The sequence below is a fragment of the Crotalus tigris genome, unplaced genomic scaffold, assembly GCF_016545835.1.
Source record: "Crotalus tigris isolate CLP2741 ecotype Arizona unplaced genomic scaffold, ASM1654583v1 scf7180000017975.10810073628:1450386, whole genome shotgun sequence".
Taxonomy (NCBI): domain Eukaryota; kingdom Metazoa; phylum Chordata; class Lepidosauria; order Squamata; family Viperidae; genus Crotalus; species Crotalus tigris.
In genome coordinates, this window is record NW_024096754.1 from 1,265,278 (window position 1) to 1,292,458 (window position 27,181).

Sequence of the window (27,181 nt, forward strand, 5' to 3'; positions counted from 1 at the left end):
ATTCGATGCTCGGGAGCCCTGGCAGGTGGTCCTCGACTTAACGACCGTTTCTTTAGTGATCGTTCGAAGTTACGACTGCGCTGACATAAATAACGCACGGCCGTTTTTTTCACCCTTGCGACCGTCCGCGGCTTTCCCCCATGTTCACGCCGTTAAAATTCAGGTGCTTGGCAACCTGACTCAAGTTTATGACGGTTGCAGTGTCCTGAGGTCACACGATCCTCGTTGGCGACCTGGTCAGGAAAATCCGTGGGGAAGCACAATTCGCTTAACGACCGTGTTACTAATTTAACAACGGCAGTGATTCACCCAACAACTTCGGCAAGACAGGTTGTTGTGTGGGGCAAAATTCGCTTAACAGCTGTCTCGCTTAGGAATGGAAATTTGGGCCTACCTGTGGATCCAGACCGTCCTTCTCCTTCAAGTCTCTGGGCAGCCTGGATGACAAAACCTCGGATCTGATCTTGTGCGGCAAGATCTACTTCCCAGCTTTTGCTTTCTAGATCATTGTTGAAGAAGCAAAAGAAATATGGAGCAAGATGCAGACGCTGAGCCCAACCGGAGAAATGGCGCACCGAATGACGCACGATGGTACGTGGGATATCAGGGGAAATATTGGCAGCTCTGCTGAAGAAAGAGGAAGAAAAAATAAGAATAAAGGGGCAATTTTCTTCATGGAGGGAAATTCTAGTCCTGTCTTACCCATGAAAGCTGGCTAGGTGACTTTGGGCCAGTCACCAGGAGACAGTGAGTTCTAGTTCCGCCTTAGGAATGAAAGCCGGCTTTGTGACTTGGGACTAATCACCAGGAGACGGTGAGTTCTAGTGCTGTCTTAAAAAGCCAGCTGCTGACTTTGGGCCAATCACCAGGAGACGGGGAATTATAGTTCCACCTTAGGCATGAAAGCCAATTGGGTGACTTTGGGCCAATCACCAGGAGACGGTGAGTTCTAGTCCTTTCTTGGCCAGTTTAAGACTTGTGGACTTCAAGGAAAGCCAGCTGGTGACTTTGGGCCAATCACCAGGAGATGGGGAGTTATAGTCCTGCCTTAGGAATGAAAGCCAACTGGATGACTTTGGGCCAATCGCCAGGAGACGGTGAGTTCTAGTCTTTTCTTGGCCAGTTTAAGACTTGTGGACTTCAAGGAAAGCCAGCTGGTGACTTTGGGCCAATCACCAGGAGATGGGGAGTTATAGTCCTGCCTTAGGAATGAAAGCCAACTGGATGACTTTGGGCCAATCACCAGGAGACAGTGAGTTCTAGTCCTGCCTTAGGAATGCAATCCGGCCAATCACCAGGAGACAGTGAGTTCTAGTCCTGCCTTAGGCATGCAATCCAGCTGAGTGACTTTGGGCCAATCACCAGGAGACGGTGACTTCTAGTCCTGTCTTGGTCGGTTTAAGACTTGTGGACTTCAACTCTCCGGAATTTCCCAGCCAGCGTGTTGGGAATTGAAGTCCACACATCTTTAAGTGGCCAAGCTTGGGAAGCCCTGTATTCAAAGAAAATATAACATCATGCTTCCTTTTTAAATTATGGGCTCTGTTTCTTTTGTAACACGGGCATCCCAGACTGCAAAGCCACAAATGTTGCTTTATTGTGCACTGATGTTGATTTTAAGCATTGGTCTTCCGTTTTTTAGGTTACCTGAAGCTTTGGCAACTCCAGAAGCCTTCGCTTTCCGAATACGATGTCATCTTGGTGGATGAGGCCCAGGATTGCACCCCCGGTGAGTGAGGTGTAGGTTCTGGGTCCAGTTTTCCAAGTACAGGTAGTCCTCGACTTACGACATTTCGCTTAGTGACCATTTGACATTACGACAGCGCTGAAAAAAGGGATATGAAAAAAGGGGATGCAGCATCCCCACAGTCACGTCATCAAAATTGGGAGGTTTGGCAACTGATTCCTATTTACGACGGTCGCAGTATCCTGGGGGGGTCACGTGACCCCCTTTTGCGACCTTCTGACAAACAAAGTTCATGGGGAAGCCAGATTCACTTCCACCCGTTAAAGAATGCAGGCTGGGGAATTCTGGGAGTTGAACTCCACCCATTTTAAAGCAGGCCGGCTGGGGAATTCTGGGAGATGAAGTCCACCCTTCTAAAAGCAGGCGGGCTGGGGAATTCTGGGAGTTGAACTCCACATATTTTCAACTTGCCAAGATTGAGAAACAACGATCTACTATTAAGGAAAACTCTGTCAGATCCATGGATTATCAGTTTTGGGGTAGAGGGGTGCGATTTCTTCTAGACCCCTCTCCTGTTTGGAAACTCCAGTTCCCATCATTTATGATAAAACATGAAAAAATTAAAATCCATAGCTCATTAAAGCCGCTCTCTCTTTTTGAGGGTCTTGTTCCTGTGAGAACGTTGGCCTTGGCTTCCATTCCACATCAAGCTTCTAAAGATCTCTCTTTTTTCTTTCTCTAGCTGTTATGGACATTGTCCTCTCGCAACCGTGTGGTGTGATCTTGGTGGGAGACCCACACCAGCAGATCTACACCTTTCGGGGTGCGGTCAACACACTTTCTGAGGTGCCCCACAGCCGCATCTTCTACCTGACACAGGTAAGCCGAGGCAGCGTGGCAGGAGAGCTGAGACGTTTGACTTGAGCTTATGGTCCCAAAGACTTTCTCCTTTTTCTTTGAAGACGTGTCGCTTCTCATCCGAGAAGCTTCTTTGGTTCTGACTGGATGGTGGAAGGATTTAATACTCCTTGCAGACCGCTGGTCATTTGCAGTCTTTTAGAGAGTCATTGAGGCCACTTGGAGGTTTATCTGTGTCCTCGGGATCACCTGAGTGGTGCAAATGGGTTTTCCAGCCCTTTCAGCAGTTCCAAGAAGGTTCACACCCGTTTGCACCACTCAGCTGACCCTGAGGACATAGATAAACGTCCAAGTGGCTTCAACGACTCTCTAAAAGGATGCAAATGACCAGCTTTCTGCAAAGGAGTATAAATCCTTCCATTCCCCACCATCCAGTCAGAGCTGAAGAAGCTTCTGGGATGAGAAGCGAAACGTCTTCAAAGAAAAACAAAAAAGTCCAGTTGCCTCTTGGAAAAAGCACCTTTGGGGCAACCTGGATGATGGAGAATCTCCGTAGACTTTGAGATGTGGGTTAGCTGTAGATTGACGATCCAGTTCTTAGCAATGCATGGGTCTTGTTGTGGGTCCCCTCCAGTTCCAATTGAAAGCTATCTCACAATGGCAACTATAAACCAACCAGCTTCCTTAATGCAGTCAGCAAGCTCGAATTCCAGGACTGGCTGAAACAGGAAGACATATTTTCAGAGGAAGCTGTCTTTAGGGAAGGTGTGGCCTAATGGATAAAGCACCAGGCTAGAAAGTGGGAGACGGCGAGTTCTAATCCCGCCTTAGCCATGAAAGCCTGCTGGGTGACTCTGGGCCAATCACCAGGAGACTGGGAGTTCTAGTCCCGCTTTAGGCATGAAAGCCTGCTGGGTGACTCTGGGCCAATCACCGGGAGGCAGTGAGTTCTAGTCCTGCCTTAGGCTTGAAAGCCTGCTGGGTGACTCTGGGCCAATCACCAGAAGGCAGTGAGTTCTAGTCCCGCCTTAGGCATGAAAGCCTGTTGAGTGACTCTGGGCCAATCACCAGAAGGCAGTGAGTTCTAGTCCCGCCTTAGGCTTGAAAGCCTGTTGGGTGACTCTGGGCCAATCACCAGGAGACTGGGAGTTCTAGTCCCGCCTTAGGGTTGAAAGCCGCTGGGTGACTCTGGGCCAATCACCCGGAGACGTTGAAGTCTAATCTTGTCTTAAGCAAGAAAGCTGGTTTGGTGACTTTGGGCCAATCCCTAGGAGACGGTGAGTTCTAGTCCCACTATGGGCACAAAAGCTAGCCAGCCATAGCTGAAGGGGGAAGAAAGGCCAGCAAATTGCACATATATTACGGGATCCAGTTTTTGCGTCACTGGAGGATTCTGTTTTCGTTTTTCCCCTTCCGCAGAGTTTTCGCTTTGGCTCCGAAATCGCTTACGTGGGCGCGACCATTCTGGATGTCTCTAAGGGAGTCCAGAAGAAAACGCTGGTGGGGAACAAGCAGGAAAGTGAGTCTTTGAAGCCAGCCGTCCTTTGGTTGCTCCAGGTGAGTCTGGCTAGGTGGGACTGAGGCGGTGCTCTCTTTTCGACAGGTGACGTCAGTGGGGTCGGCGTGGAGGGGACGGTGGCCCACTTATCCCGGACCAACAAAACTGTCTTTGAGGATGCTGTGAAGCTTACCTGTGGAGACGCACCTGCTAAGATACACTTGCTCGGGGTGAGTGTGAGAAGGCATAGGAAGGACGCAGTAGGGGTTCCTCCCTCCCTCCCTCTTTTCCTTCCTTCTTTCCTCTTTTCCTTCTTCTCTTCATCCCTTTTTTCTTCCTCCCTCCCTCCCCATCTCCTTCCGCCCTCCCTCCCTCCCTCCCCTCTATCTCTCTTCTTTCTTCCCTCCCTTCCTCCCTCCCTCCCTGTTTTCCTTCCTTCTCTTTCTTCCTCCCTCCCTCCCCATCTCCTTCAGCCCTCCCTCCCTCCCTCCCTCTCCTATCTCTTCTTCTTTCCTTCCTTTCTTCCTTCCTTCCTTCCTTCCTTCCTTCCTTCCTTCCTTCCTTCCTCCCTCCATCTCCTATCTCTCTTCTTCCTTCCTTCCTTCCTCCCTCCCTCCCATCTCTCTCCTTCCTTCATCTCCTCTCTCCTTCCTTCCTTCCTTCCCCCCTCCGTCCCTCCTATCTCTCTTCTTCCTTCCTTCCTTCCTCCCTCCGTCCCTCCTATCTCTCTTCTTCCTTCCTTCCTCCCTCCCTCCTATCTCTCTCCTTCCTTCCTTCCTTCCTTCCTCCCTCCCTCCTATCTCTCTCCTTCCTTCCTCCCTCCCTCCCTCCCTCCCTGCGTTTTCCTTCCTTCTCTTTTCCTCTTCCCTTCTTTCTTCCTCCCTCCCTCCCCATCTCCTTCAGCCCTCCCATCCTCCCTCCCTCCTCTTTCTCTTCTTCCTTTCTTCTTTCCTCCTTCCTTCCCTCCCTCCTGTTTATCTCTTCCTCCCTCCCTCCCTCCCTCCCTCTCTCTCTCCTTCCCTCCCTCATTCCCATCCCTTTCCTTTCCTTTCCTTTCCTTTCTAGCACTCATGATGTTACCTAGTTGGGTCATGAAACGTCTGCAAGAAAACCACCCAGCTTGGTAAGCACCAAGAGCTCCACAGTTCTTTTCCCTCCCTCCCTCCCTCCTTTCTTTCTTTCCTTCTTTCCTTCCATCCTCCTTCATACTCTTCCCCCCCCCCAAATTCTCTCCCTCGTTTCCTTTCCCTCTTCTTTGGCGCAGCCCCCCCAATATTGCAAGGCTGCTTTCTTTGTTGAGGAATGTGTTGCCAAACCAGTGAATGCTGCCGATGCATCGTACCCGTTTGGAGGGCATTAAGGGGCCCCAAGGGGCGGGCCGATAATTAACAACTGTGCCTCGGACTACAAGTCCCATCTCACAGGGCTCTCCTTGACATTGTTCCTGTTGTCCTCTTTTCATCAGGGACTGAAAGCCTTTGGCCTTGAGAAGATTCATGATCTCTGGAAGCTCCTTCATCCGGAATGTGAGTTTTTTTCAAGCCGGTGTTTGTGTAGATGCCCAAGTTGTGTACTGACGTACAATCCTTAATGGGATCTTGAAAAAAAAACAACCTCTCTCTTGTTTGATCTTCCCAGTGAGACTCGAGATAAAGGATCCCTTCATCAAGAAGTGGGCTGAGAAGGGCTTGGCCAGCATCAAGGACTATGCTGACAAAGCAGAAGACAAACAGCTGGAAATAAAGATTGCAATTGTGGAGACATATCGGGATCGTATTCCGGAGCTGGTGGAGAGAATAACCCGATGCCACGTCTCGGCTCCAAAGAAAGCAGGTAGAAATCACGTGCGAACAAACAGATCCACGCGTAGAGCATTCAAACTAGCTCCTTTGTAGCAGTAATAATAATAATAATAATGATGATGATGATGATAATCATGATGTTGGAAGGGACCTTAGAGGTCATCTAGTAGGAACCGCCTCCATCCTGCGACGAGATCTGTAATACCATCAAACATCCACATCTGCCTATCCCAGGTCCTGGGTAAGGACTCGATAGGTAGACAAAATGCCAAATCCGGTCTGAACATCTGGCTGACTGTGCGATGATCCATAATAATAATAATAATATTGGAAGGGACCTTAGAGGTCATCTAGTCCAACCCCCTGCTCAGGAAGGAAACCCTGTACCATTTCAGACAAATGGCTGTCCAGTCTCTTCTTAAAAACTTCCAGTGTTGGAGCATTCACCGCTTCTGGAGGCAGGTGGTTCCACTGGTTAATTGTTAATTATTATCTGCTATAATACAGGGAGTCCTCCATTTACGACAGTTCATTTACAGACTGTCAAAAAGTTACAACTCCTCCTCCTCCTTCCTGCAAACCCCACTCCCTTCTAGCACTGATGATGTTCCCTAGTTGGGTAATGCAATGTCCACAAGTCAACCGCCAAGCTCGGAGAGCACCAAGGCAGCCACTGCACCTCTGTCCAGCCGTGACGCCAGGTCCCCGTGCGGTTGATGGAAGTCCACTTTTCTTTCGGACTTTGGGGTCTAGCGGGATTGGAAGCCCTCTTATTCTGAGCACCTGCGTGGCTCCTCCGTCGGAGAAGGGAGAAAGGCGTCCAGGCCCGCCTTCCTTCCTTCCAGATCTCTGCTGCTCGTGAAAAGAATAGAACGGACTGTCTTTATTGTCACTGTGTAACTCGCAACTCGTAGTTAAGTTGGAAATGTTCCGTTATGGACCTCACTGCTTCTCCTCTGTGTGTTTCAGACCACATCCTAGGCACTGTGCACAAGGCCAAGGGGCTGGAGTTCGACACGGTCCAAGTTGCTGGAGATTTTGCCAGCATCCCCTTTACCTGGCCCTACCTTGAAAGGATGCCTCGGTCCCCACCTGGTGAGCATAATTTCCTTCCTTCCTCCCTCTCCTTCCTTCCTTCCTTCCTTCCTTCCTTCCTTCCTTCCTTCCTTCCTTCCTTCCTTCCTTCCTTTTTTTCTTTCTTTCTTCTGTGTCATGTTCCTTTCCTTCCTTCCTTCGTCCCTCCATCTCTATCATTTTACTTCCTTCCCTTCCCTTCCATGGGCAAACAGCCGGTCAGGATTGAACTCCTGGCAGTGGGCAGAATTAGCCTGCAACACTGCATTCTAACCACTGCACCACCATGGCCCTTCCTTCCTTCCTTCCCTGCCTCCCTCCCTTCCCCTTTCTTCTTTCTTTCTTTCCTTCCTTCTTTCCTTCCCTGCCTCCCTTCCCCTTCCTTCCTTCCTTTCTCCCTCCCTCCCTACCTTCCCCTTCCTTCTTTCTTTCCTTCCTCCCTTCCTTCCTTCCTTCCTTCCTTCCTTCCTTCCTTCCTTCCTTCCTTCCTTCCTTCCTTCTTTCCTTCCCTGCCTCCCTTCCCCTTCCTTCCTTCCTTTCTCCCTCCCTCCCTATCTTCCCCTTCTTTCCTTCCTTCCTTCCTTCCTTCCTTCCTTCCTTCCTTCCTTCCTTCCTTCCTTCTTTCCTTCCCTGCCTCCCTCCCTTCCCCTTCGTTCCTTCTTTCCTTTCTTCCTTCCTTCCCTGCCTCCCTCCCTTCCTTCCTTCCTCTCCTCTTCCTATCTCTATCCTTCCTTCCACCCTCCCTCCCTTTTTTCTTCTCCTTTCTTTCACCTTCTTCCTTTCTTTCCATCCACCTACCCAGTTCCCTCCCTCCCTCCCTTTTTCGTTAATCGCTGATAGCAATGTCTAATCAACCACGGAACACCTCCCTTTCTTGGTGGCTGGGATAGGGCACCACTCAGCGCTCTAGAGTTCCGGTGTGCGCTTGGAGCGGATCTGCTCAAAGAAATAAGCCGTTCCCATTAAACTTCCTTTTTTTTCCCTCCTTTCCTCTTTCCTTAAATCTCCCGCCAGAAGCCGTCCCTGAAGATGAGTGGAACTTGCTGTACGTCGCGGTCACGCGAGCTAAGGAGGGTCTCATCCTGCCCAGATTTCTCACCGATATCCTAAAAGTGGCCAAGGTGAGTCAAAGCCAGTCACAGAACGGGGAGTCCTCGACTTACAACTTTTCCTGTAGTGACTGTTCAAAGTTACAGCGGCACGGAGAGCGACTTATGACCCTGTTTCATACTTACGACCGTTGCAGCACTCTTGTGGCCATTCAGACGCTTGGCAACCGGCTCATGTTTATGACGGTCGCAGCCTCCCCGGGGTCAGGTGATTCCCCCTTTTGCGACCTTCTGACAAGCAAAATCTATGGGGAAAAGCCAGATTCGCTTAACGACCGGGTCACTAACTGTAACAGATGCAAAGATTCACTCCGCAAGGATGGGGAGAAAGGTTGCAAAATGGGAGAAAAATTCACTTAACAACTATCTCACCCAGCGACGGAAACTTTGAACTCTGTTCTGGTCGTAAGTCGAGGACCCCCCGTGATTCCAATGCTCAGGAACCCCTTTTTTTCCCCTAGCTAGCTAAATGCTTCTGATTTCTCCCCCTCCCGCCAAGGAATACTACGTACGGTTTGAACTCGCCGACAAAGTGCGCAAAACGACATCCCTTTGGTGTTCGGAGCGCGGCTGCTGCAACGCCATCCCAGCGGATTCTGTCCTAATCCCCAAAAGGACGAAGTTTGTTTACGTAAGTATCTCCTTTTTTAGGAAGTGACCAGCTCAGTAATACTATAACCTAGTAAGGCCACACCTGGAATGTTGCACCCAGTTTTGGTCACTGCGTTACAGAAAAGATGTTGAGACTTTGGGGAAAGTGCAACGAAGAGCGACTAAGAGGGTCAACGGCCTGGAGACTAAAACGTGTGTTTCTGGTCACCAAGCTCAGAGAGCACTAAGGACCCCACAGTCCTCCTCTTCTTCTTCCTCCTCCTCCTCCTCCTCCTCCTCTCCACAAACTCCCTTCCTTTCCATCACTGATAATGTTCCCTAGCTGGGTCATGAAACATCTGCAGTGAAACCATCAAGCTCAGAGAGCACCAGGGAACCCACAGTCCTCCTCCTCTTCTTCTTCTTCCTCCTCCTCCTCCTTCTCCCCCTCCTCCTTCACCCCCTCCTCCTCTCCACAAACTCCCTTCCTTTCCATCACTGCTAATGTTCTGTAGTTGGGTCATGAAATGTCTCCAAGCTCAAAGAGCACCAAGGACCCCACAGTCCTCCTTCCCCCCTCCCCTCCTCCTCCTTCTCCTCCTCCTCTCCACAAACTCCCTTCCTTTCCATCACTGATAATGTTCCCTAGTTGGGTCATGAAACGTCCGCAATGAAACCTCCAAGCTCAGAGAGCACCCAGGACCCCACAATCGTCTTCCTCCTCCTCCACCACTTCCCACATTCACATCCCACAAACACGGGTGGCTAGAGATTTTCTCAGTCCCGCTAATCTCATTGTTTTCTTTTTGTTCTCCACCTTTTTCTGGCAGACGGATGGCACCCAAACCCCCGAGGGATTGCTTTGTCCTTTTTGCACCACGAGGACCCTCGGCCCCATTGCACAGCTGACAGGCTGTCCCACTATAGTGCAGGAGGCTGCCTGTCGCCCAGAAGTCATGGAGCTTCCGCCCGCAGTTCGCCTCCTTCTCGAAATCCTTTGAGTTCTCCCCCCCCCCCCAAAAAAATTGCACTGGGTATTTTTCAAGGAAAAAAGAAGCAAAGAATGTAGAAAGGAAGTAGTTCTGTTTGATGTGGGAGTGATGGTCTTGTTGTGGTGCCCGGGTAAGGAATGTGCAGAAAAGCCCGGCCACATCTCTATACAGTTGTTTTGCTGTGCAGCCGGAATATTTTGCACTATTAACCATCGCAGCTGGTGGTTCCCTTGGCTGAAATTTCCAACATCTGACCTCATATCGAAAGCAATAGCACCTAGACTTATATATCGCTTTGCAGCACTTTACAGCCCTCTCTAAGCGGTTTACAGAGTCAGCATCTTGTCCTCAACAATCTGGATCAAACTGCTGGCAGTCGGCAGAGTTAGCTTGCAATATTGCATTCTAACCACTGCACCACCACAGTCCTTCCTTCCTTCCTTCCTTCCTTCCTTCCTTCCTTCCTTCCTTCCTTCCTTCCTTCCTTCCTTCCTTCCTTCCTTCCTTCAGAATTAGTAATAATACTTAGACTTACTGCCCTCTCTAAGCTGTTTAGAGAGTCAGCATCTTGTCCTCAACAATCTGGGTCCCCATTTTAAGGATGGAAGGCTGAGTCAACGTTGAGCTGGTGAGGATCGAACTGCTGGCGGTGGGCAGAGTTTGCCTGCAATACTGCATTCTAAGCACTGCACCAAGATGGCCCTCCCTCCCTCCTTCCTTCGGACTTAGCAATAGTAGACTTATATCAGGGCAATTTGGAAACAAACAGACACTCACAGATACAGAACTTTTATTATGCACATTAGAAAACGACAACATTACATTTCTTAATAGTCGTCGCTCAGTGCCAAATCTGGGCTATGGGTGTGTGTGATCCAAAACATCCCAACGGGACTGCTTCAAAAGTTCTCAGGTGCGTCTAGCAGTGTGCGGGCGAGCATTGTCGTGGACCAACACTACATCGGAAGTCAGCTTGCCCCGACCCTTGTTATGGATGGCTCATCTGAGTTTCCGTCACGTTTCACAGCAGACGTCCGAATTGATGGTCAACCACGGTCCACGAACTTCACTAGCCGTACTCCTTTGGCATCTTCACATTTGGCGGGATTTTCTATGGCACCACTTTGGTGTAGTGTTGGTTCACGATAATGCTTTTTGTTTTTTTTCCAATTCTTGTGAATTTTTTTCCACTAGGACAGTGGTTCTCAACCTGTGGGTTGGGACCCCATTTGGGGTCGAACGACCATTTCACGGCGGTCGCCAAACAACGCAGTCTGCCATTTTTTTCCCCCTTTTCCTTAGCTGTGCTACTCCCTTTTATTCTATTGGCTTTTGAAAGCCAATAGAATAGACTCTCTTGAATAGTGTCTAATTCTATTGGCTTTCAAAAGCCAATAGGAAATGTCCAGGCTGTCTCTGCCCTGCTGAGCCCGCCAAAAGTCCCATTCTGCAAACGGTGCTGCACCAGTTGAGTAGTCCTCGACTTATGACCGGTTGAGTAGTCCTTGACTTATGACCGCTTGGGGGGTCGCGGCATTAAAAAGATTGAGAACCACTGCACTAGGATTAAATCATGTTTCCTTGTTTTGTTAAGTTCCCTCTTTAAGTCTCTATTCTCAATTCTATATCCATTTCTCTGTTTTATCTGCTCCTTCTCTGTTGTTGTTTTCTAGGAATGTTTATTGTTGTAAAGTTCACTTGGAAATAAATTGGTTTATATTTTCAAAGTTGTTGTGGATTTCTTTGTGGTTTGCTGTTTGAATTAGTTGCAGTATACTATATATCTCCTCCTTCGATGTATTTATGTTTTCTTGATAACTGTTCTTTCTACTTGTCTCTGATCTATGATAGCCAAGAATTTGAGTTTTCCTTTTTTTGTCTGGAAATAGCTTTAGAGTCCCAATTAGATAGAAATTAAATGTAAAATAGAAAAGAGAAGATCAAATTCCTCACCCAGTTTCAAGCACGCTGCTCACAGTTGTGCTGGTTAGTGCTTTTGGACTTTGGTTGCAAGTAGCTTGGGCTGGTCGAAACGGCCAGCCTTTCTCTCTTGTTGGGTTAGAAGGCTTTACCCAAGTCAAACGGAACAGCCAAGAGACCCTGCAACCGTCGCAAATAGGAGCCAGTTGCCCCATTTTACGACCTCTCTTCCCAGTTATTAAGTGAATCGCTGCCGTATGTCCAAATGTTGATCACGTGACCGTGGGGATGCTGCAACCGTCGTGTGAAAAATCATTTTGTCACTTAACAACTGTGGCAAGAAAGGTTTTAAAAAAGTTTTAAAACTCACTACACCAGTGTCTCGCTTAGCGACCAAAATTTTGGGCTCAGTTGTGGTCGTAAGTTGAGAACTACTTGTAGGTTAACTATTTAAAAAAAACATACATTGACTGTTCCCTATTTCTCTGTAAAAACAGGAGAGTAGGGACAGTTGTGTGAAATATAATTCCTAATACTGGTTGTTTTTTTAATGGGGGGACAACGCTGAGAAGGGCCGAAAGAAAAGTCATCCTGTGGTCCTCTCAGCAGGGATGCAACGGAGAGTATCGTAAGCTGAGAGTTTGGCAGCACTTGGCTGAGCTTGGGCAAAGATCCCCGGGGTTCAGATCTGGTTAGCGGGATGGGAGGGGGCACCGCTACAAAATCCCAGGGCTGTCAATGAGACGGAGGAGTTAAAAAGTGTCCAGAAACCAGATCACTTCCTGGAGGTGTCCATGAAATCAACAGGAATCGACCTTGGCTTTACAAAAAAAAAAAAAAAGTTAAAATCTGCTTGACAATCTGCTGGTTTCTCAAAGAGAAATAAGATCATGGAAGTGTTTGTGTGTGTCTGTGTAAAACACAATTTTCCAGTTTATATCTCTCTGGAATTAAGATTGCCGGGAGAAATATCAACAACCTAAGATATGCAGATGACACCACTCTAATGGCAGAAAGTGAAGAGGAACTAAAGAGCCTCTTGATGCGGGTGAAGAAGGAGAGTGCAAAAGTTGGCTTGAAACTCAACATTAAGAAAACCAAAATCATGGCATCCGGCCCTCTCAATTCCTGGCAAATAGATGGGTAAGAAATGGAGGTAGTGACAGATTTTATTTTTCTGGGCTCAAAGATCACCTCAGATGGGGACTGCAGCCAAGAAATTAAAAGACGCTTGCTCCTGGGGAGGAAAGCTATGGCAAATCTAGACAGCATTCTAAAAAGCAGAGACATCACCCTGCCAACAAAAGTGCGCATAGTCCAGGCCATGGTTTTCCCAGTTGCAATGTATGGCTGTGAAAGTTGGACCATAAGAAAGGCTGAGCGCAAAAGAATTGAGGCCTTGAACTATGGTGCTGGAGAAGACTCCTGCGAGTCCCTTGGACTGCAAGGCGTTCAAACCGGTCAGTCCTAGAAGAGATCAACCCCGACTGCTCTTTAGAAGGCCAGATCCTGAAGTTGAAACTCAAGTACTTTGGCCACCTAATGAGAAGGAAGGATTCACTGGAGAAGAGCCTAATGCTGGGAAAGATTGAGGGCAATAGAAGAAGGGGACGACAGAGAATGAGATGGCTGGATGGAGTCACTGAAGCAGTAGGTGTGAATTTAAATGGACTCCAGAAGATGGTAGAGGACAGGAAGACCTGGAGGAACGTTGTCCATGGGGTCGCGATGGGTCGGACACGACTTCGCAATTAACAACAACAACCTGCCATCTGGTGGCCCAATGGATTCTGATTTTCATCCATGCGCTGTGTAAATATCTTTATCTTCCATCCATCCATCCTATTTCATCCATCCACTTTATTATCTGTCTGTACCTATCAACTATCATTTATCTTCTATCATTATTTATCTTCTACTATCATCTATCATTTATCTTATCTATCATTTATCTGTATATCATCTAATTTATCCTCTATCTTCTATCATTTATCTTCTATCGTCTATCATTTATCTTCTACTATTTCTACCTATCATTTATATCTCATCTATCATCTATATCATCTAATTATCATCTATCATCTGTCAATCTATATCAGAGCTCTGTTCTGGGCCCAGTGCTCTTCAACATCTTCATCAACGATTTGGACCAGGGGATAGATGGGGAACTCATCAAATTTGCGGATGACACCAAGCTGGCAGGAATAGCCAACACTCCAGAACAAGGCTTTTCAATCTTTTCACCCATTGTACCACTTTTAGGATATGGCAATATCCGAGTACCACCTAGCAAGGTGTCAAAAACTTGATGAACAAAAAATTAAAAAAGTAATAAAGTACAGGTAGTCTTCGACTTAACAACAGTTTGCTTAGTGACTGTTCGAAGTTACAGCCCTGAAAAAAGTGCCCAAGGCACAGCCGAGCAAGACACCTGCCTGCCCGTCGGGCGGCGCTCTCATTCCCCTCCCCCGCTACCACTTTTCTAGGATGGTCGCGTACCACTTGCCAGATGCCAATGTACCACAGGTAGTACCCGTATCACTGGTTGAAAAGCCCTGCTCCAGAAGACAGGCTTAGGATACAGGAGGGCCGACAGACTCGAACATTGGGCGCTATCTAACAAAAAATGAAATTCAGTGGTGAAAAAAGTAAGGTTCTACATTAGGCAAGCATAGTAGGGGGTACCTTGCTCAATAGTAGTAACTGTGAGACGGAGCTCTGAGTCCTAGTGGACAATCACCTAAATATGAGCCCGCTGTGTGCTGCAGCTGCCCAAAAAAGCCAACACAGTGCTAGGCTGCATTCAGAGGGATAGAATCAAGATCACATAAAGTGTTAATACCACTTTACAACGCCTTGGTCACCACTATGTAAAAAATATGTGGAAAGAGTACAGAGAAGAGCAACAAAAATGATTAGGGGACTGGAGGCTAAAGCATATAAAGAACGGTTGATGGAATTGGGTATGTCTAGTTTAATGAAGAGAAGGATGAGGGGGGACAGGATAGCAGTTCCAGTATCTCAGGGGCTGCCCCAAAGAAGAGGGAGTCAAGCTATTCTCCAAAGCACCTGAAGGCAGGACAAGAAACAATGGATGGAAACTAACCAAGGAGAGAAGCAATCTGGAACTAAGGAGAAATTTCCTGACAGAACAATTAATCAGTGGAACTACCTGCCTCCAGAAGTTGTGGATGTTCCAATACTGGAAGTTTTTAAGAAGAGACTGGATAACCATTTGTCTGAAATGGTATAGGGCAGGGGTCTGCAACCTTAAAAACTCAAAGAGCCACTTGGACCCATTTCCCAGAGAAAACACTGGGAGCTGCAAAACTTGCGCACGCATGTGCGCACACAAAGGGTGGTGAACTTGATTGAAGAGTTTAATTGAAAAAAATAGAGGCTGCTGTGCATTAGCTCTTTCCTTTCCCTCTTTCCTTTCCTTCCTCTTCCTTTCTCGCTTTCCTCTCCCCCTTTCTCTCCCTCTTCCCTCCCCTTTTCTCTCCCTCTCTCTCTCTCTCCCCATCTCCAATCTTCTGTTCACCTGGCAAGCTGGCTTCACGCTGTTCTCGAACAAGCTGGTAAACATTCTTATTGGGCTGGCTCTCTCTTGCCCTTCCTGCAGAGATGCAGCAAAAGGAGACCCGCCCAATAAGCTTGTCAACTCGTTGGAGAACAGTGTGAGGCCACTCTTTTACACACAGAGAGGGAGAGGGAGAGAGAGAGGGGGGGGGGGGAAGGGAAGCACAAGTGCCTGTCTGTCTCTTCTCTCTCTGCAAATGGCAGAGGAGGCTGGGAGCCACAGAAGGCTGAAAGAGCGACATGCAGCTCTGGAGCTGCAGGTTCCCAACACGTGGTTTTCTGCCTGAGCAGGGGGTTGGACTAGATGACCTCCAAGGTCTCTTCCAAATTTATTATCATCTTCTATCATTTATCTGTTACTATTTCTATTACCATTATCTATCTATCTATCTATCTATCTATCTATCTATCTATCTATCTATCTATCTCTATATCTATCATCTAATCTATTTAATCCATCTGTCCATCCATTCAGATTTCACAAAGAAGGAAATGGTCATATCATTGTCACTTGCAACCATTACTAGTTTATTTGATTCATTCATATAAGCAAGCACACTTTTCAACATTTTTTTATGAAAAACATACTAAAAACAAAAGAACAAATGCGCAAGTTCTAAAGAGTAATTGGAAAGACAGGAATTTGGAAAAATCATCTTCTTTTTACCTTTTCATTGCAAAAACTGTTCATTTAGTGTCCATTCCAAGTTACAACGGCACTGAAAAAAGTGTCTCAGGACCGCTTTTCATACAACTGTTGCAGCCTCCCCAGGCTCACTTGATCAAAATTGGCAACTGACTCACATTTATGATGGTCGCAGTGTCCACGTGATCCCTTTCTGCGACCACAGCAACCATCATAAATATAAACGAATTGTCAAGTTGGTTTAATCAATAGAGGTAGCAAAAATTGTATGTGTGAAACAGTCCTGCTTCTTTGCTTGTCAGAAGTGCTATTATAACTTTGAGCGGTCACTAAACATTGTCTGTTGTAAGTTGAAGAGTACCTGTAATCGCGGGCAAACTCTGCCAACTGCCAGCAGTTCGATCCTGACCAGCTCAAGGTTGGTAAAATGAAAACCCAGATTGTTGGGGGCAACAGGCTGACTCTGTAAACTATGTAGAGAGGGCTGTAAAGTGCTGCGAAGCGTTGTATAAGTGCTATTGCTAAGTGCGAAGGAAGGAAGGAAGGAAGGAAGGAAGGAAGGGAGGGAGGGAGGGAGGGAGGGAAGGATTGGGGATACAGATAGTCCTTAAACTGCTGTGAAGCGGTATATAAGTGCTTTTGCTATTGCTACTTAACCATAATTGGTTAGCTAAGCCACAATTGGGATTCACAGTACCAAAATCACATAGCATGATTTACAAACTGGGTTTAGAAACATGCTAAATCAAAACTAAGCAAACTACATTTTGGCTTAGGATTTCTCTCCAGAAACCCACACACTGAATGAAGCCTGGTTGTAATGTAGGGCTGTGAGAGTTGGGTGCTTTCAAATTGTGCTGGAGAAGTCTCTTGGACCGCAAGGAGATCACAGGGAGAACAATTCATGATTAATAATAATTAATACCTCGAAATCGTGGCTCTTCCTCCAACACTGGAAGTTTTTAAGAAGAGACCGGACGTTTGTCCGGAACGATAGAGGAAGTCAACTCAACTTACAACCACAATACGACACAATACAAGGGGGCGCTGTGCTTAGAATGCAGGATCCCATCCAGGCTGGCTCTGCCCACTGCCAGCAGTTCGATCCTGACGGGCTCAAGGTTGACTCGGCCTCCCGTCCTTCGGAGGTGGGTAAAATGACGGCCCAGATGGTTGGGGGCAAAGAGGCTGACTCTGTAAACCGCTTAGAGGGGGCAGTAAAGCGGTATATAAGTCTATAGGGGCTGTTGCTATTCCTTTTGATAGGATGGCAAAAGTTGGACATTTCAGCCAAGGGAACCACCGGCTGTGCAAGAGGGAGAAATGGGGAAGCCGTAAGGACAGCAGCCCAGACGTCCCCAGGTATGCGACAAGGGTGTACTGTGGGTGCTGTGATGTTCTGCTGGCTCCAGGATGGAAGGGAAGCACCGTAAAACCACCGTGTAGAGGTGTGGCCGATCATTTGTGCACAGTCCCCCCCTTGGGTGGAGAAGAAACAACAGGTGGAAACTAATCAAGCAGAGAAGCAACCTGGAATGGAGGAGAAACTTCCTGACAGTGAGGACAATTAACCAGTGGAACAGATTGCCACCAGAAGTTGTAGGGGGCTTCTTCACTGGGGTTTTTTAAGAAGACACTGGGCAGCCACTTATCTGAAATAGCACAGGGCCTCCTGTTTGAGGAGGGGGTTGGACTACTAGACCCCCAAGGTCCCTTCTGATTCTGACTCTCCAGGCACCACAACAACAGCATCGCTCTCACATCAATAGGACCCCTTCCTTTCTACATTCTTTGCTTTCTTTTTGCTTTGAAAAATGCCCAGTGCAATTTTTATTTTTGTGTGTGAAGAACTCAAAGGTCTTCGAGGAGGTGGCGAAACTCAGGTGGAATCTCAATGACTTCTGGAGCACGGGCAGCCTCCTGCACCATCGTGGGAGATCCTGCGAGGTGTGCAACGGGGCCGAGGATCCACGCTGCGCAAGAAGGACAAAGTAATATCTCGGAGGTTTCGCTGCCGTCCGACTGCCAGAAAAAGGTTGAGGGGAAAAAAAAAAAGTGAGGTTTGCAAGACAGAGACGATCTCTACCCACCCGTGTGCATGGGAGGCGGCTCTAAATAGCATCCTCCTGATTCTGGAGTGCTGATAAGAGAGAATATTTGTAGCTGAGGGTTGAACTGTGGGGTCCTGGGTGCTCTCTGAGCCTGGTGGTTTTCTTGCAGATGTTTCTTGACCCAACTAGGGAACATCATCAGTGCTAGAAGGGAGAGGGGTTCGTGGAGGAGAAGGAGGAGGACTGTGGGGTCCTTGATATTCTTTGGTTGTTTTCTTACAAACATTTTATTACCTAACACAGCAGTTCTCAACCTGTAGGTCGCGACCCCATTTGGGGTGGAACGACCATTTCACGGGGGTCACCAAACAACGCAGTCCGCCATTTTTTTCCCCTTTTCCTTAGCTGTGCTACTCCCTTTTATTCTATTGGCTTTTGAAAGCCAATAGAATAGACTCTCTTGAATAGAGTCTAATTCTATTGGCTTTCAAAAGCCAATAGGAGTTGTCCAGGCTGTCTCTGCCCTGCTGAGCCCGCCAAAAGCCCCATTCGGCAAACGGTGCTGCAAGTTGTCTGCAGCGAAGGCGAGCTGTCTGGAAGTTTCCACCCCTCCCTGCTGAGCAACTACTAACAATGTAAGGAAAAGAGGGCCAGGGGTGGGAGGTGGGAGGCCGGCAGGCGCAGGGAGGGTTGTTGGTGCGCCTGGGGCCTGGTGGGTGCCTTACCTCCCTTGAGCTGGGCCAGCTGGTGGCCCAGCCGGTGGTCGGCCTGCGCCGTCTCTGCCGCTTGCCAGCTACGCCTCGGCCGGCGCAGGGGGCAGCACCACGCATGCGCGGCGCTCCCGGGCAGGGAAAGTCCTCGACTTACGACCGGTTGAGTAGTCCTTGACTTACGACCAGTTGGGGGGGGGGTCGTGGCATTAAAAAGGTTGAGAACCACTGACCTAACAGGTAACATCATCAGTACTAGAAGCCTCCTAGCATATGTCTTCTAGCACTGATGATGTTACTTAATTGGGTAATAAAATGTCTGCAAGAAAAGCGCCAGGCTCAGAGAGCACCAAGGACCCTGCACTCCATGTTACTCTGAATGGGGAGCAGTCTGCCTCCAAAGCATCCTTGCAAGGAGCAACAGCAGGAGAGGGAAATATTTCCGACTCCTGCTTGGAAGAGAGGTTGACCAAAAACACGTTCTAGTCTCCAGGCCGTTGACCCTCTTAGTCGCTCTTCGTGGCACTTTCCCCAAAGTCTCAACATCTTTTTTTTAATGCAGTGACCAAAACTGGATGCCGCCTTACTAGGTTATAGTATTACTGAGCTGGTCACTTCCTAAAAGGAGATACGTACGTAAGCAAACTTCATTCTTTTCGGGATTAGGAAAGAATCCGCTGGGATGGCGTTACAGCAGCCGTCCTCCAAACACCAAAGCGATGTCGTTTCGCGCACTTTGTTGGCGAGTTCAAACCGTATGCAGTATTCCTTGGGGAAAAAACACCAGAAGTGATTAGCCAGCCAGGAAACCAGGGGGCTCCCGAGGACTGGAACACAGGTAGGCCTCAACTGCATAATTTCCGTTGCAAGGTGAGGCAGTTATTAAGTGAATTTTGCCCCACTTTACGACCTTTCTTGCCACTGTTGTTACGTCAGTCCTCCCAGTCGTTAGGTCAGTGACACAGCCGTTAAGTGAATTTAGCTTACTCCCATTGACTTGGCTGGTCAGAAGGTCGCAAAAGGGGATCATGTGACCCTGGGACACTGCCACCTCATAAGTATGAACCAGTTGCCAAGCGTCCAGGTTTTGATCATGTGGCCCTGGGGATATGGCAATCATCATTAGGATGAAGTCACTTTTTTCAGGGCTGTTGTAACTTTGAACAGTCACTAAATGAAAAGTTGTTAAGTCGAGGACTATCTGCATTAATGGCTTTAACTCACCTTGGCCTTTTCTAGGACAGAAGCAAACAATCTGGGCAGGATGAGACGCTTCTTGGCTCGCGTGACAGCGACATACAGCAAGTTCCACTCAATGTCTAGGGTGGCTTTGGATGAGAGAGGAGAGGGAAAAGGAAAAACTGAGTATAATGGCATGGGTTTCTTTCTTTGAGCAGATCTGCTCCAAACACACATCTGAACTCTTGAGCACTGAGTGGTGCCCATTCCCAGGCCAAGGGAGGTGTTCCATGGTTGATCAGACATTGTTATCAGGGATTCCCTAAAAAGGAGGGAGGGAGGGGAACGGATGGAAGGATGGATGGGTGGAAAGAGAGAAGGTAAAAGAAGGAAAAGGGAGGGAGGGTGGAAGAAAGGAAGGAAGAATAGAGATGGAAGGAAGGAAGGAGATAGAGATAGGAGGAGGGGAGGCAGGAAAGGAGGGGAGGGAGGAAGATTAGAGAGACAGAAGGAAGGAAGGAAAGAAGGAAGATAGGAAGATGATAGAGATAGAAGGAGGGGAGGGAGGAAAGGGAGGGAGGGAAGGAAGATGATAAAGGAAGGAAGGAAGGAAGGAAGGAAGGAAGGAAGGAAGGAAGGAAGGAAGGAAGGAATAGAGATAGGAGGGGAGGCAGGAAAGGAGGGGAGGAAGATTATAGAGATAAAAGGAAGGAAGGAAAGAAGAAGGAAGATAGGAAGATGATAAGAGATAGGAGGGGAGGGAGGGAGGGAGGGAAGGAAGATGATAGAGGAAGGAAGGAGGGAGGGAGAGAGGGAGGGAGGGAGGGAAGAAAGGAAAGAAGGAAGGAAGGAAGGGCCCTGGTGGCACAGTGGTTCAAATGGAATATTGCAGGCTGACTCTGCCCACAGCCAAGAGTTCAATCCTTACCGACCCAAGGGTGACTCGGCCTTCCATCCTTTCGAGGTGGGTAAAATGAGGAGCCAGATTGTTGGGGGGGGGGGCAACAGGCTGGCTCTATAAACTGCTTAGAGAGGGTTGTAAAGCACTGTGAAGCTGTATATAAGTCTAAGGGCTATGGCCATTGTTAGGATGTGACCAAGAATCAAGGAAAGCAGCTTCCAGATTCTTCCCGATGGATCGTTCTGCGTTTCGTTGTTGTTTATCGTCGGTCAAGCCACACCATGCATCTGACAAAAAGCTAATGTGTTTCCATAAAAGGGAGGGAGGAAGGAAACTCTACTCACTGGCTTCAATCCCAGGCACCTTTTCAGGGTAGCATCCCATTGCAAGCTGGATGTTCTCAAAGTCCCCACCAATTTGGACCGTGTTGAACTCCAGCCCCTTGGCCTTGTGCACAGTGCCTAGGATGTGGTCTGAAACACACAGAGGAGAAGCAGTGAGGTCCATAACGGAACATTTCCAACTTAACTACGAGTTGCGAGTTACACAGTGACAATAAAGACAGTCCGTTCTATTCTTTTCACGAGCAGCAGAGATCTGGAAGGAAGGAAGGCGGGCCTGGATGCCTTTCTCCCTTCTCCGACGGAGGAGCCCCGCAGGTGCTCGGAATAAGATGGCTTCCAATCCCGCTAGACCCCAAAGTCTGAAAGAAAAGTGGACTTCCATCAACCGCACGGGGACCTGGCGTCAGGGCTAGACAGAGGCGCAGTGGCTCCCTTGGTGCTCTCCGAGCTTGGCGGCTGACTTGCGGACATTGCATTACCCAACTAGGGAACATCATCAGTGCTAGAAGGGAGTGGGGTTTGCAGGGAGGAGGAAGAGGTGGTGGAGGACTCTATGGTCTTTGGTACTCTCTGACTTGGTGGTTTTCCTGTAGATGTTCCATAGCCCAACTAGGGAACATCATCAGTATTAGAAGGGAGTGGGCTTTGGAGAGAGGAGGAGGAGGAAGAGGAGGAAGACTGTGGGGTTCTGAACTGGGCTGTTTTCTTGCAGACATTTCATGACCCAACTAGATAACATCATCTGCTCATGAACCTCATACTGATATCTTTTTTTTCCTTCAAAGATCCCATTTGAACCCCAATTTTACCTGGCTTTAAGGTAATTCCCAACCTATGACCACAACTGAGCCCAAATTGAGCCTCGGAGTTCTGATTTGTTTGGTCTCGGATCCACGGCCTTTCCATTGCTAAGCAAAACAGCCGTTAGGCGAGAGCTTTGCCCCATTTTATGACCACAGCCGTTAAGCGAATCACTGCAGTCGTTATGTTAATACGGCTGTAAAGTGAATCTAGCTTCCCGAGTGAATTTGATTGCCGCAAATGGGGGAATCACGTGACTCCGGGGACACGGCAACCGTCATAAAGGTGAGTCCGTTCCCAAGCGTCCGAATTTTGATCACGGGACCCCGGGGATGCGGCAACGGTCGTTAAGTGTGAAAGACGGTCATAAGTCACTTTTCTCGGTGCCGTTGTGACTTTGAATGGTCACTAAAGGAACTGTCGTACGTGGAGGACTATCTGTATTACAGGCAGACGATAGTAATAAAAGAAGCTAGTTTGAATGCTATTTGTCTGGATCTGGCTCTTTGCGCAGGATATTTACCTGCATCTTCTGGAGACGAGACATGGTGCTGGGATATTTTGTCCAACAGATCCGGAATAGAACCCTGAGTCTCCTCCACAATTGCAATTTTTGATTTTAGTTCTTCGTCTTCTGTTTCTTTAGCATGGTTCTTGAAGCTCTTGAAGCCTTTTTTTTCCCAACTTTTGATGAAGGGATCCTGTATCTCGAGTTTCTCTAAGAAGATCAAGGCAGGATGTTAAGTGAGTCACGTCCGACTTTACAATCTTTTTTTCCTATGGTCAGCTGGGGAGATGGCTCCCATGGCGACCACGTGACCCCGGGACACTGCAACCTTCCTAAGTGCCTGCCAGTTGCCAAGCGTCTGAATTTTGATCATGTAACCACGGGGATGCCCCAATGGTCATCAAGGGTGAGGAACGGTCGTAAGTCACTGTTCTCAGTGCTGTTATAATTTCGAACGGTCACTAAACAAACGGTTGAGACCGCCCAAAGACTAATCCGAAAACAGGGACTTAGGTTTGAAGTTGTGACACTGAAGCCTCCTTTGTCGTTGTGTTGTCACGGGCAATGTGGTAGCCTTTATGGCTGTCCCCAGTTTCCTACAGTCACATCACCGGGTTTTACAAGGCTTTGCTGAAAAGCAGCGCTTATTTCCTTCAAACTCTCACTCACAGCAAACCCTTGATTCACTTAACCAGAGATTTCGCTGAATGACGCCTGCAAAAAGGCTCGTAAAAGCGGGTTGGCCGCATAACTGAGCCATTTTATGACTTTACAACGTATGACCACATTGGGCACGCTCCGTGAAGGATGGTATGTCAAGCGCTGCCTGTACACAGCTTGGACATCTACACAAACACCGGCTGAGAGAACTCACCTTCAGGATGACGAAGCGCCCAGATATCACGAATCTTGTCAAAGGCTTCAAGTCCCTGATTAAAAGAGGACAACAAGGACAACATCAAGTAGAGTCCTGTGAGATGGGACTTGTAGTCCGATGCATAGTCATAATTATCTGTCCGCCCTTTGGAGCTCCTTAATGCCCTCCAAACATTAAGAGGCATCTGCAGAATCCATTGGTTTTGCCACACATTCCTCAACATAGCAGCCTTCCAATATCTGAGCGGCTGCAACAAAGAACTTATGTATTTATTTTATTTATTTATTTTTAAAATTTATAAACCGCCCCACTCCCGCAGGACTCTGGGCGGCTAACAATAAAAACAACATAAAACATGACAAAACAAACAGTGCAATAACAGTCATCCAGGGGTCAGATTTTATAAACCCCAGGCCTGCCGGAAAAGCCAGGTCTTAAGCAGCTTACGGAAAACCAACAGGGTGGGAGCGGTCCTAATCTCCGGGGGGAGCTGGTTCCAAGACGTGGGCGCCATCACAGAGAAAGCCCTCCCCCGCGGCCCCGCCAAACGGCACTGCTTGGCCGACAGGACCTGAAGGAGGCCCAGCCGGTGGGATCTAACTGGACGTAGGGAACTATGAGGTAATAGGCGGTCTCGCAAACTTATTTTCCAAAGCACCGGGACGCAGGAGAAGAAGCAACGGAGGGAAACTCATCAAGGACAGAAGCAACCTGCAACTAAGGAGAAATTTCCCTAACAGTGAGAACAATTAACCAGTGGAACAGCTGGCCTCCTGAAGTTGTGGGTGCTCCAAAACTGGAGGATTTTAAGAAGAGACTGGACAGCCCCTTGTGTGAAATGGTAGAGGGTTTCCTGCCTGAGCAGAGGGTTGGACTAGAAGACCTCCAAGGTCCCTTCCAACTCTGTTGTTCTGTATGCTAGAAACAACCCTGAGATGCTGAAGCACAACAGGGACACTGCAGATATCCCAAGAATATTAATAAAGACATTGGAGGTGTCATGAATCAAACAGCTCAATCTTTTAGGGAGCATTAACATCTTCAACACTGGAGTAAAAATTGCCAACAAAAAGTCCAACCAGCTCTTGAAGCTATGGGTTTTTAGTTTTTAGAGGGAGGGAGGGAGGGAGGGAGGGAGGGAGAAGAGAGATAGAGAGGAGGGAGGGAGGGAGGGAGGGCGGAAGGAGATGGGGAGGGAGGGAGGAAGAAAGAAGGGAAGAAGAGAAAAAGGAAAAGAGAGAAGGAAGAAAAACGGTGGGAGGGAGGGAGGAAGGAAGAAGAGAGATAGAGAGGAGGGAGGGAGGGAGGGAGGGCGGAAGGAGATGTGGAGGGAGGGAGGAAGAAAGAAGAGAGATAGAGAGGAGGGAGGGAGGGAGGAAGGACGGAAGGAGATGGGGAGGGAGGGAGGAAGAAAGAAGGGAAGACGAGAAGGTAGGAAAAGAGGAAAGAAGGAAGGAAAAGAGGGAGGGAGGGAGGAACCCCTACTGCGTCCTTCCTGTGCCTTCTCACACTCACCCCGAGCAAGTGTATCTTAGCAGGTGTGTCTCCACAGGTAAGCTTCACAGCATCCTCAAAGACAGTTTTGTTGGTCCGGGATAAGTGGGCCACCGTCCCCTCCACGCCGACCCCACTGACGTCACCTGTCGAAAAGAGAGCACCGCCTCAGTCCCGCCTAGCCAGACTCACCTGGAGCAACCAAAGGACAACTGGCTTCAAAGACTCACTTTCCTGCTTGTTCCCCACCAGCGTTTTCTTCCGGACTCCCTTGGAGACATCCAGAATGGTCGCGCCCACGTAAGCGATTTCGGAGCCAAAGCGAAAACTCTGCGGAAGCAAGAGGGGGAAGGAAAATGCAGCATCACTTGTTTTGCAGGGTCTTCGGTGAATGCCGCACTGATTAAGCAAACCAAAACTGGAAGTGCTGTTGTTTGGCAAATCCATTGTGACACTAACACACACGATAGATAGATAGATAGATAGATAGATAGATAGATAGATAGATAGATAGATAGATAGATAGATAGATAGATAGATAGATAGAGCGAGAGAGAGAGAGAATATGAAGTGTGTATCTTCTCCAATTGGAATTGCGAGATAGCTTTCAATTGGAACTGGAGAGGACCCACAATGAGATCCATGAACTGCTTGGAACTGAACCTTCTGGATCTTCAATCTACAGGTAACCCACAACTCCAAGTCAAGCATCCCAGCTAGTCTGCCATCCTGCCTTGACTTACCTGTGTCAGGTAAAAGATGTGGTCGTGAGGGATGTTGAAAACTGTGTTATTAGCACCACGGAAGAAGTAGATCTTTTGGTGTGGGTCTCCTACCAAGATCACACTACACTTTTGTGAGCGGACAATGTCTGCCATAGCTAGAGAAAGGAAAAAGAGAGATCTTTAGAAGCTTGATGTGGAAAGGAAGCCAAGGCCAACGTTGTCACAGGAACAAGACCCTCAAAAAGAGAGAGCGGCTTTAATGAACGGTGGATTTTAATTTTTTAATCTTTATCGTAAATGATGGGAACTGGAGTTTCCAAAACAGGAGAGGTTTGGAGGAAATCACAATATCCCAAACTCACAATTCATGGATCTTACAGAATTTCCCCTAATAGTTCCCTAATCAGTTTTTCAACCTTGGCAAGTTGACGGTATGTGGACTTCAACTCCCAGAATTCCCCAGCCTGCCTGCTTTAAGATGGGTAGACTTCAACTCCCAGAATTCCCCAGCCAGCATGGTTTAATTGTTTCTCACAACAATTATCGGATGCTTAATTGGGAGATGTGGCCTGCATTCCATGTACTTTTAATATCCTGCTTGATGCCATTTTAACCAGAGCTGGTTTTCTATTCATCAGTGCCGGTATGCTGTACTCAATAAAGTCTGCACTAGCGATTGGAGTGTCTCGGTTGTGCTTACTTCGTTGGGATCATCAGGCGGGATATTCACACCGGTTTCCCCATGGACTTTGCTTGTCAGAAGGTCGTAAAATGAGGACTACGTGACCCTCTGGGATACTGCGTGAATAGGAATCAGTTGCCAAACCTCCCAATTTTGATGACGTGACTGTGAGGATGATGCAACGGTCGTGAGAAAAAGGACCGTGTCCCTTTTTTCAGCGCTGTCGTAATGTCAAATGGTCACTAAGCAAAATGTCGTAAGTCGAGGACTACCTGTACTTGGAAAACTGAACCCAGCACCTACACCTCACTCACCGGGGGTGCAATTTTGGGCCTCATCCACCAAGATGACATCATAATCAGAAAGCGAAGGCTTCTGGAGTTGCCAAAGCTTCAAGTAACCTAAAAGACATAAGACCAACGCTTAAAATCAACACCAGTGCACAATAAAGCAACATTTGCGGCTTTGCGGTCTGGGACACCCGTGTTACAACAGAAACAGAGCCCACTATTTAAAAAGGAAGCCTGATGTTATATTTTCTTTGAATACAGGGTTTCCCAAGCTTGGCCACTTAAAGATGTGTGGACTTCAATTCCCAACACGCTGGCTGGGAAATTCCGGAGAGTTGAAGTCCACAAGTCTTAAACCGGCCAAGACAGGACTAGAATTCACCGTCTCCTGGTGACTGGCCCAAAGTCACTCAGCTGGATTGCATGCCTAAGGAAGGACTAGAACTCACTGTCTCCTGGTGATTGGCCCAAAGTCATCCAGTTGGCTTTCATTCCTAAGGCAGGACTATAACTCCCCATCTCCTGGTGATTGGCCCAAAGTCACCAGCTGGCTTTCCTTGAAGTCCACAAGTCTTAAACTGGCCAAAAAAGGACTAGAACTCACCGTCTCCTGGTGATTGGCCCAAAGTCACCCAGTTGGCTTTCTTGCCTAAGGTGGAACTATAACTCCCCGTCTCCTGGTGATTGGCCCAAAGTCAGCCAGCCGAATTGCATTCCTAAGGCAGGACTATAACTCCCCATCTCCTGGTGATTGGCCCAAAGTCACCCAGCCAGCATTCATGGCTACAGTACTAGAATTCACCGTCTCTGGTGATTAGTTCAAAGGCACCCAGCCAGCTTTCATTCCTAAGGTGGGATTTGAA

General features: G+C 48.1%; 2 protein-coding genes and 1 long non-coding RNA gene across 7 annotated transcripts in view; 1 reads left to right on the forward strand and 2 right to left on the reverse strand.

Moving 5' to 3' along the window:
• FBH1 (F-box DNA helicase 1) overlaps positions 1-10,000 on the forward strand; it is a 33,213-nt gene extending 23,213 nt beyond the window's left edge. For 4 of the 5 annotated variants that reach the window (XM_039345771.1, XM_039345776.1, XM_039345775.1 and 1 more), the window contains 11 exons: positions 504-591; positions 1,643-1,729; positions 2,430-2,566; positions 3,965-4,064; positions 4,149-4,273; positions 5,509-5,569; positions 5,682-5,876; positions 6,815-6,940; positions 7,934-8,040; positions 8,528-8,659; positions 9,450-10,000. In XM_039345771.1, the coding sequence (XP_039201705.1) occupies positions 504-591; positions 1,643-1,729; positions 2,430-2,566; positions 3,965-4,064; positions 4,149-4,273; positions 5,509-5,569; positions 5,682-5,876; positions 6,815-6,940; positions 7,934-8,040; positions 8,528-8,659; positions 9,450-9,620 (1,329 nt within the window). In that variant the 3' untranslated portion in view covers positions 9,621-10,000. The remainder of the gene's footprint in view (positions 1-503; positions 592-1,642; positions 1,730-2,429; positions 2,567-3,964; positions 4,065-4,148; positions 4,274-5,508; positions 5,570-5,681; positions 5,877-6,814; positions 6,941-7,933; positions 8,041-8,527; positions 8,660-9,449) is intronic. The other variant, XM_039345773.1, reaches the window with a different exon arrangement.
• On the reverse strand, positions 4-8,518 carry LOC120309006. Its single transcript, XR_005556978.1, has 4 exons — positions 8,155-8,518; positions 1,648-1,825; positions 395-624; positions 4-233 (listed from the first exon to the last, which is right to left on the reverse strand). It is a non-coding gene; the product is annotated as an uncharacterized LOC120309006 (long non-coding RNA).
• Positions 10,001-16,305: 6,305 nt separating the features above from the next.
• LOC120309004 (F-box DNA helicase 1-like) overlaps positions 16,306-27,181 on the reverse strand; it is a 32,203-nt gene continuing 21,327 nt past the window's right edge. The window contains exons 12-21 of the mRNA XM_039345777.1: positions 26,343-26,429; positions 25,365-25,501; positions 24,852-24,951; positions 24,643-24,767; positions 23,125-23,179; positions 22,266-22,460; positions 20,942-21,070; positions 19,742-19,845; positions 19,154-19,285; positions 16,306-17,778 (exon numbers count right to left, since the gene is read on the reverse strand). Coding sequence (XP_039201711.1) covers positions 17,608-17,778; positions 19,154-19,285; positions 19,742-19,845; positions 20,942-21,070; positions 22,266-22,460; positions 23,125-23,179; positions 24,643-24,767; positions 24,852-24,951; positions 25,365-25,501; positions 26,343-26,429 — 1,235 coding nt within the window. The 3' untranslated portion in view covers positions 16,306-17,607. The remainder of the gene's footprint in view (positions 17,779-19,153; positions 19,286-19,741; positions 19,846-20,941; positions 21,071-22,265; positions 22,461-23,124; positions 23,180-24,642; positions 24,768-24,851; positions 24,952-25,364; positions 25,502-26,342; positions 26,430-27,181) is intronic.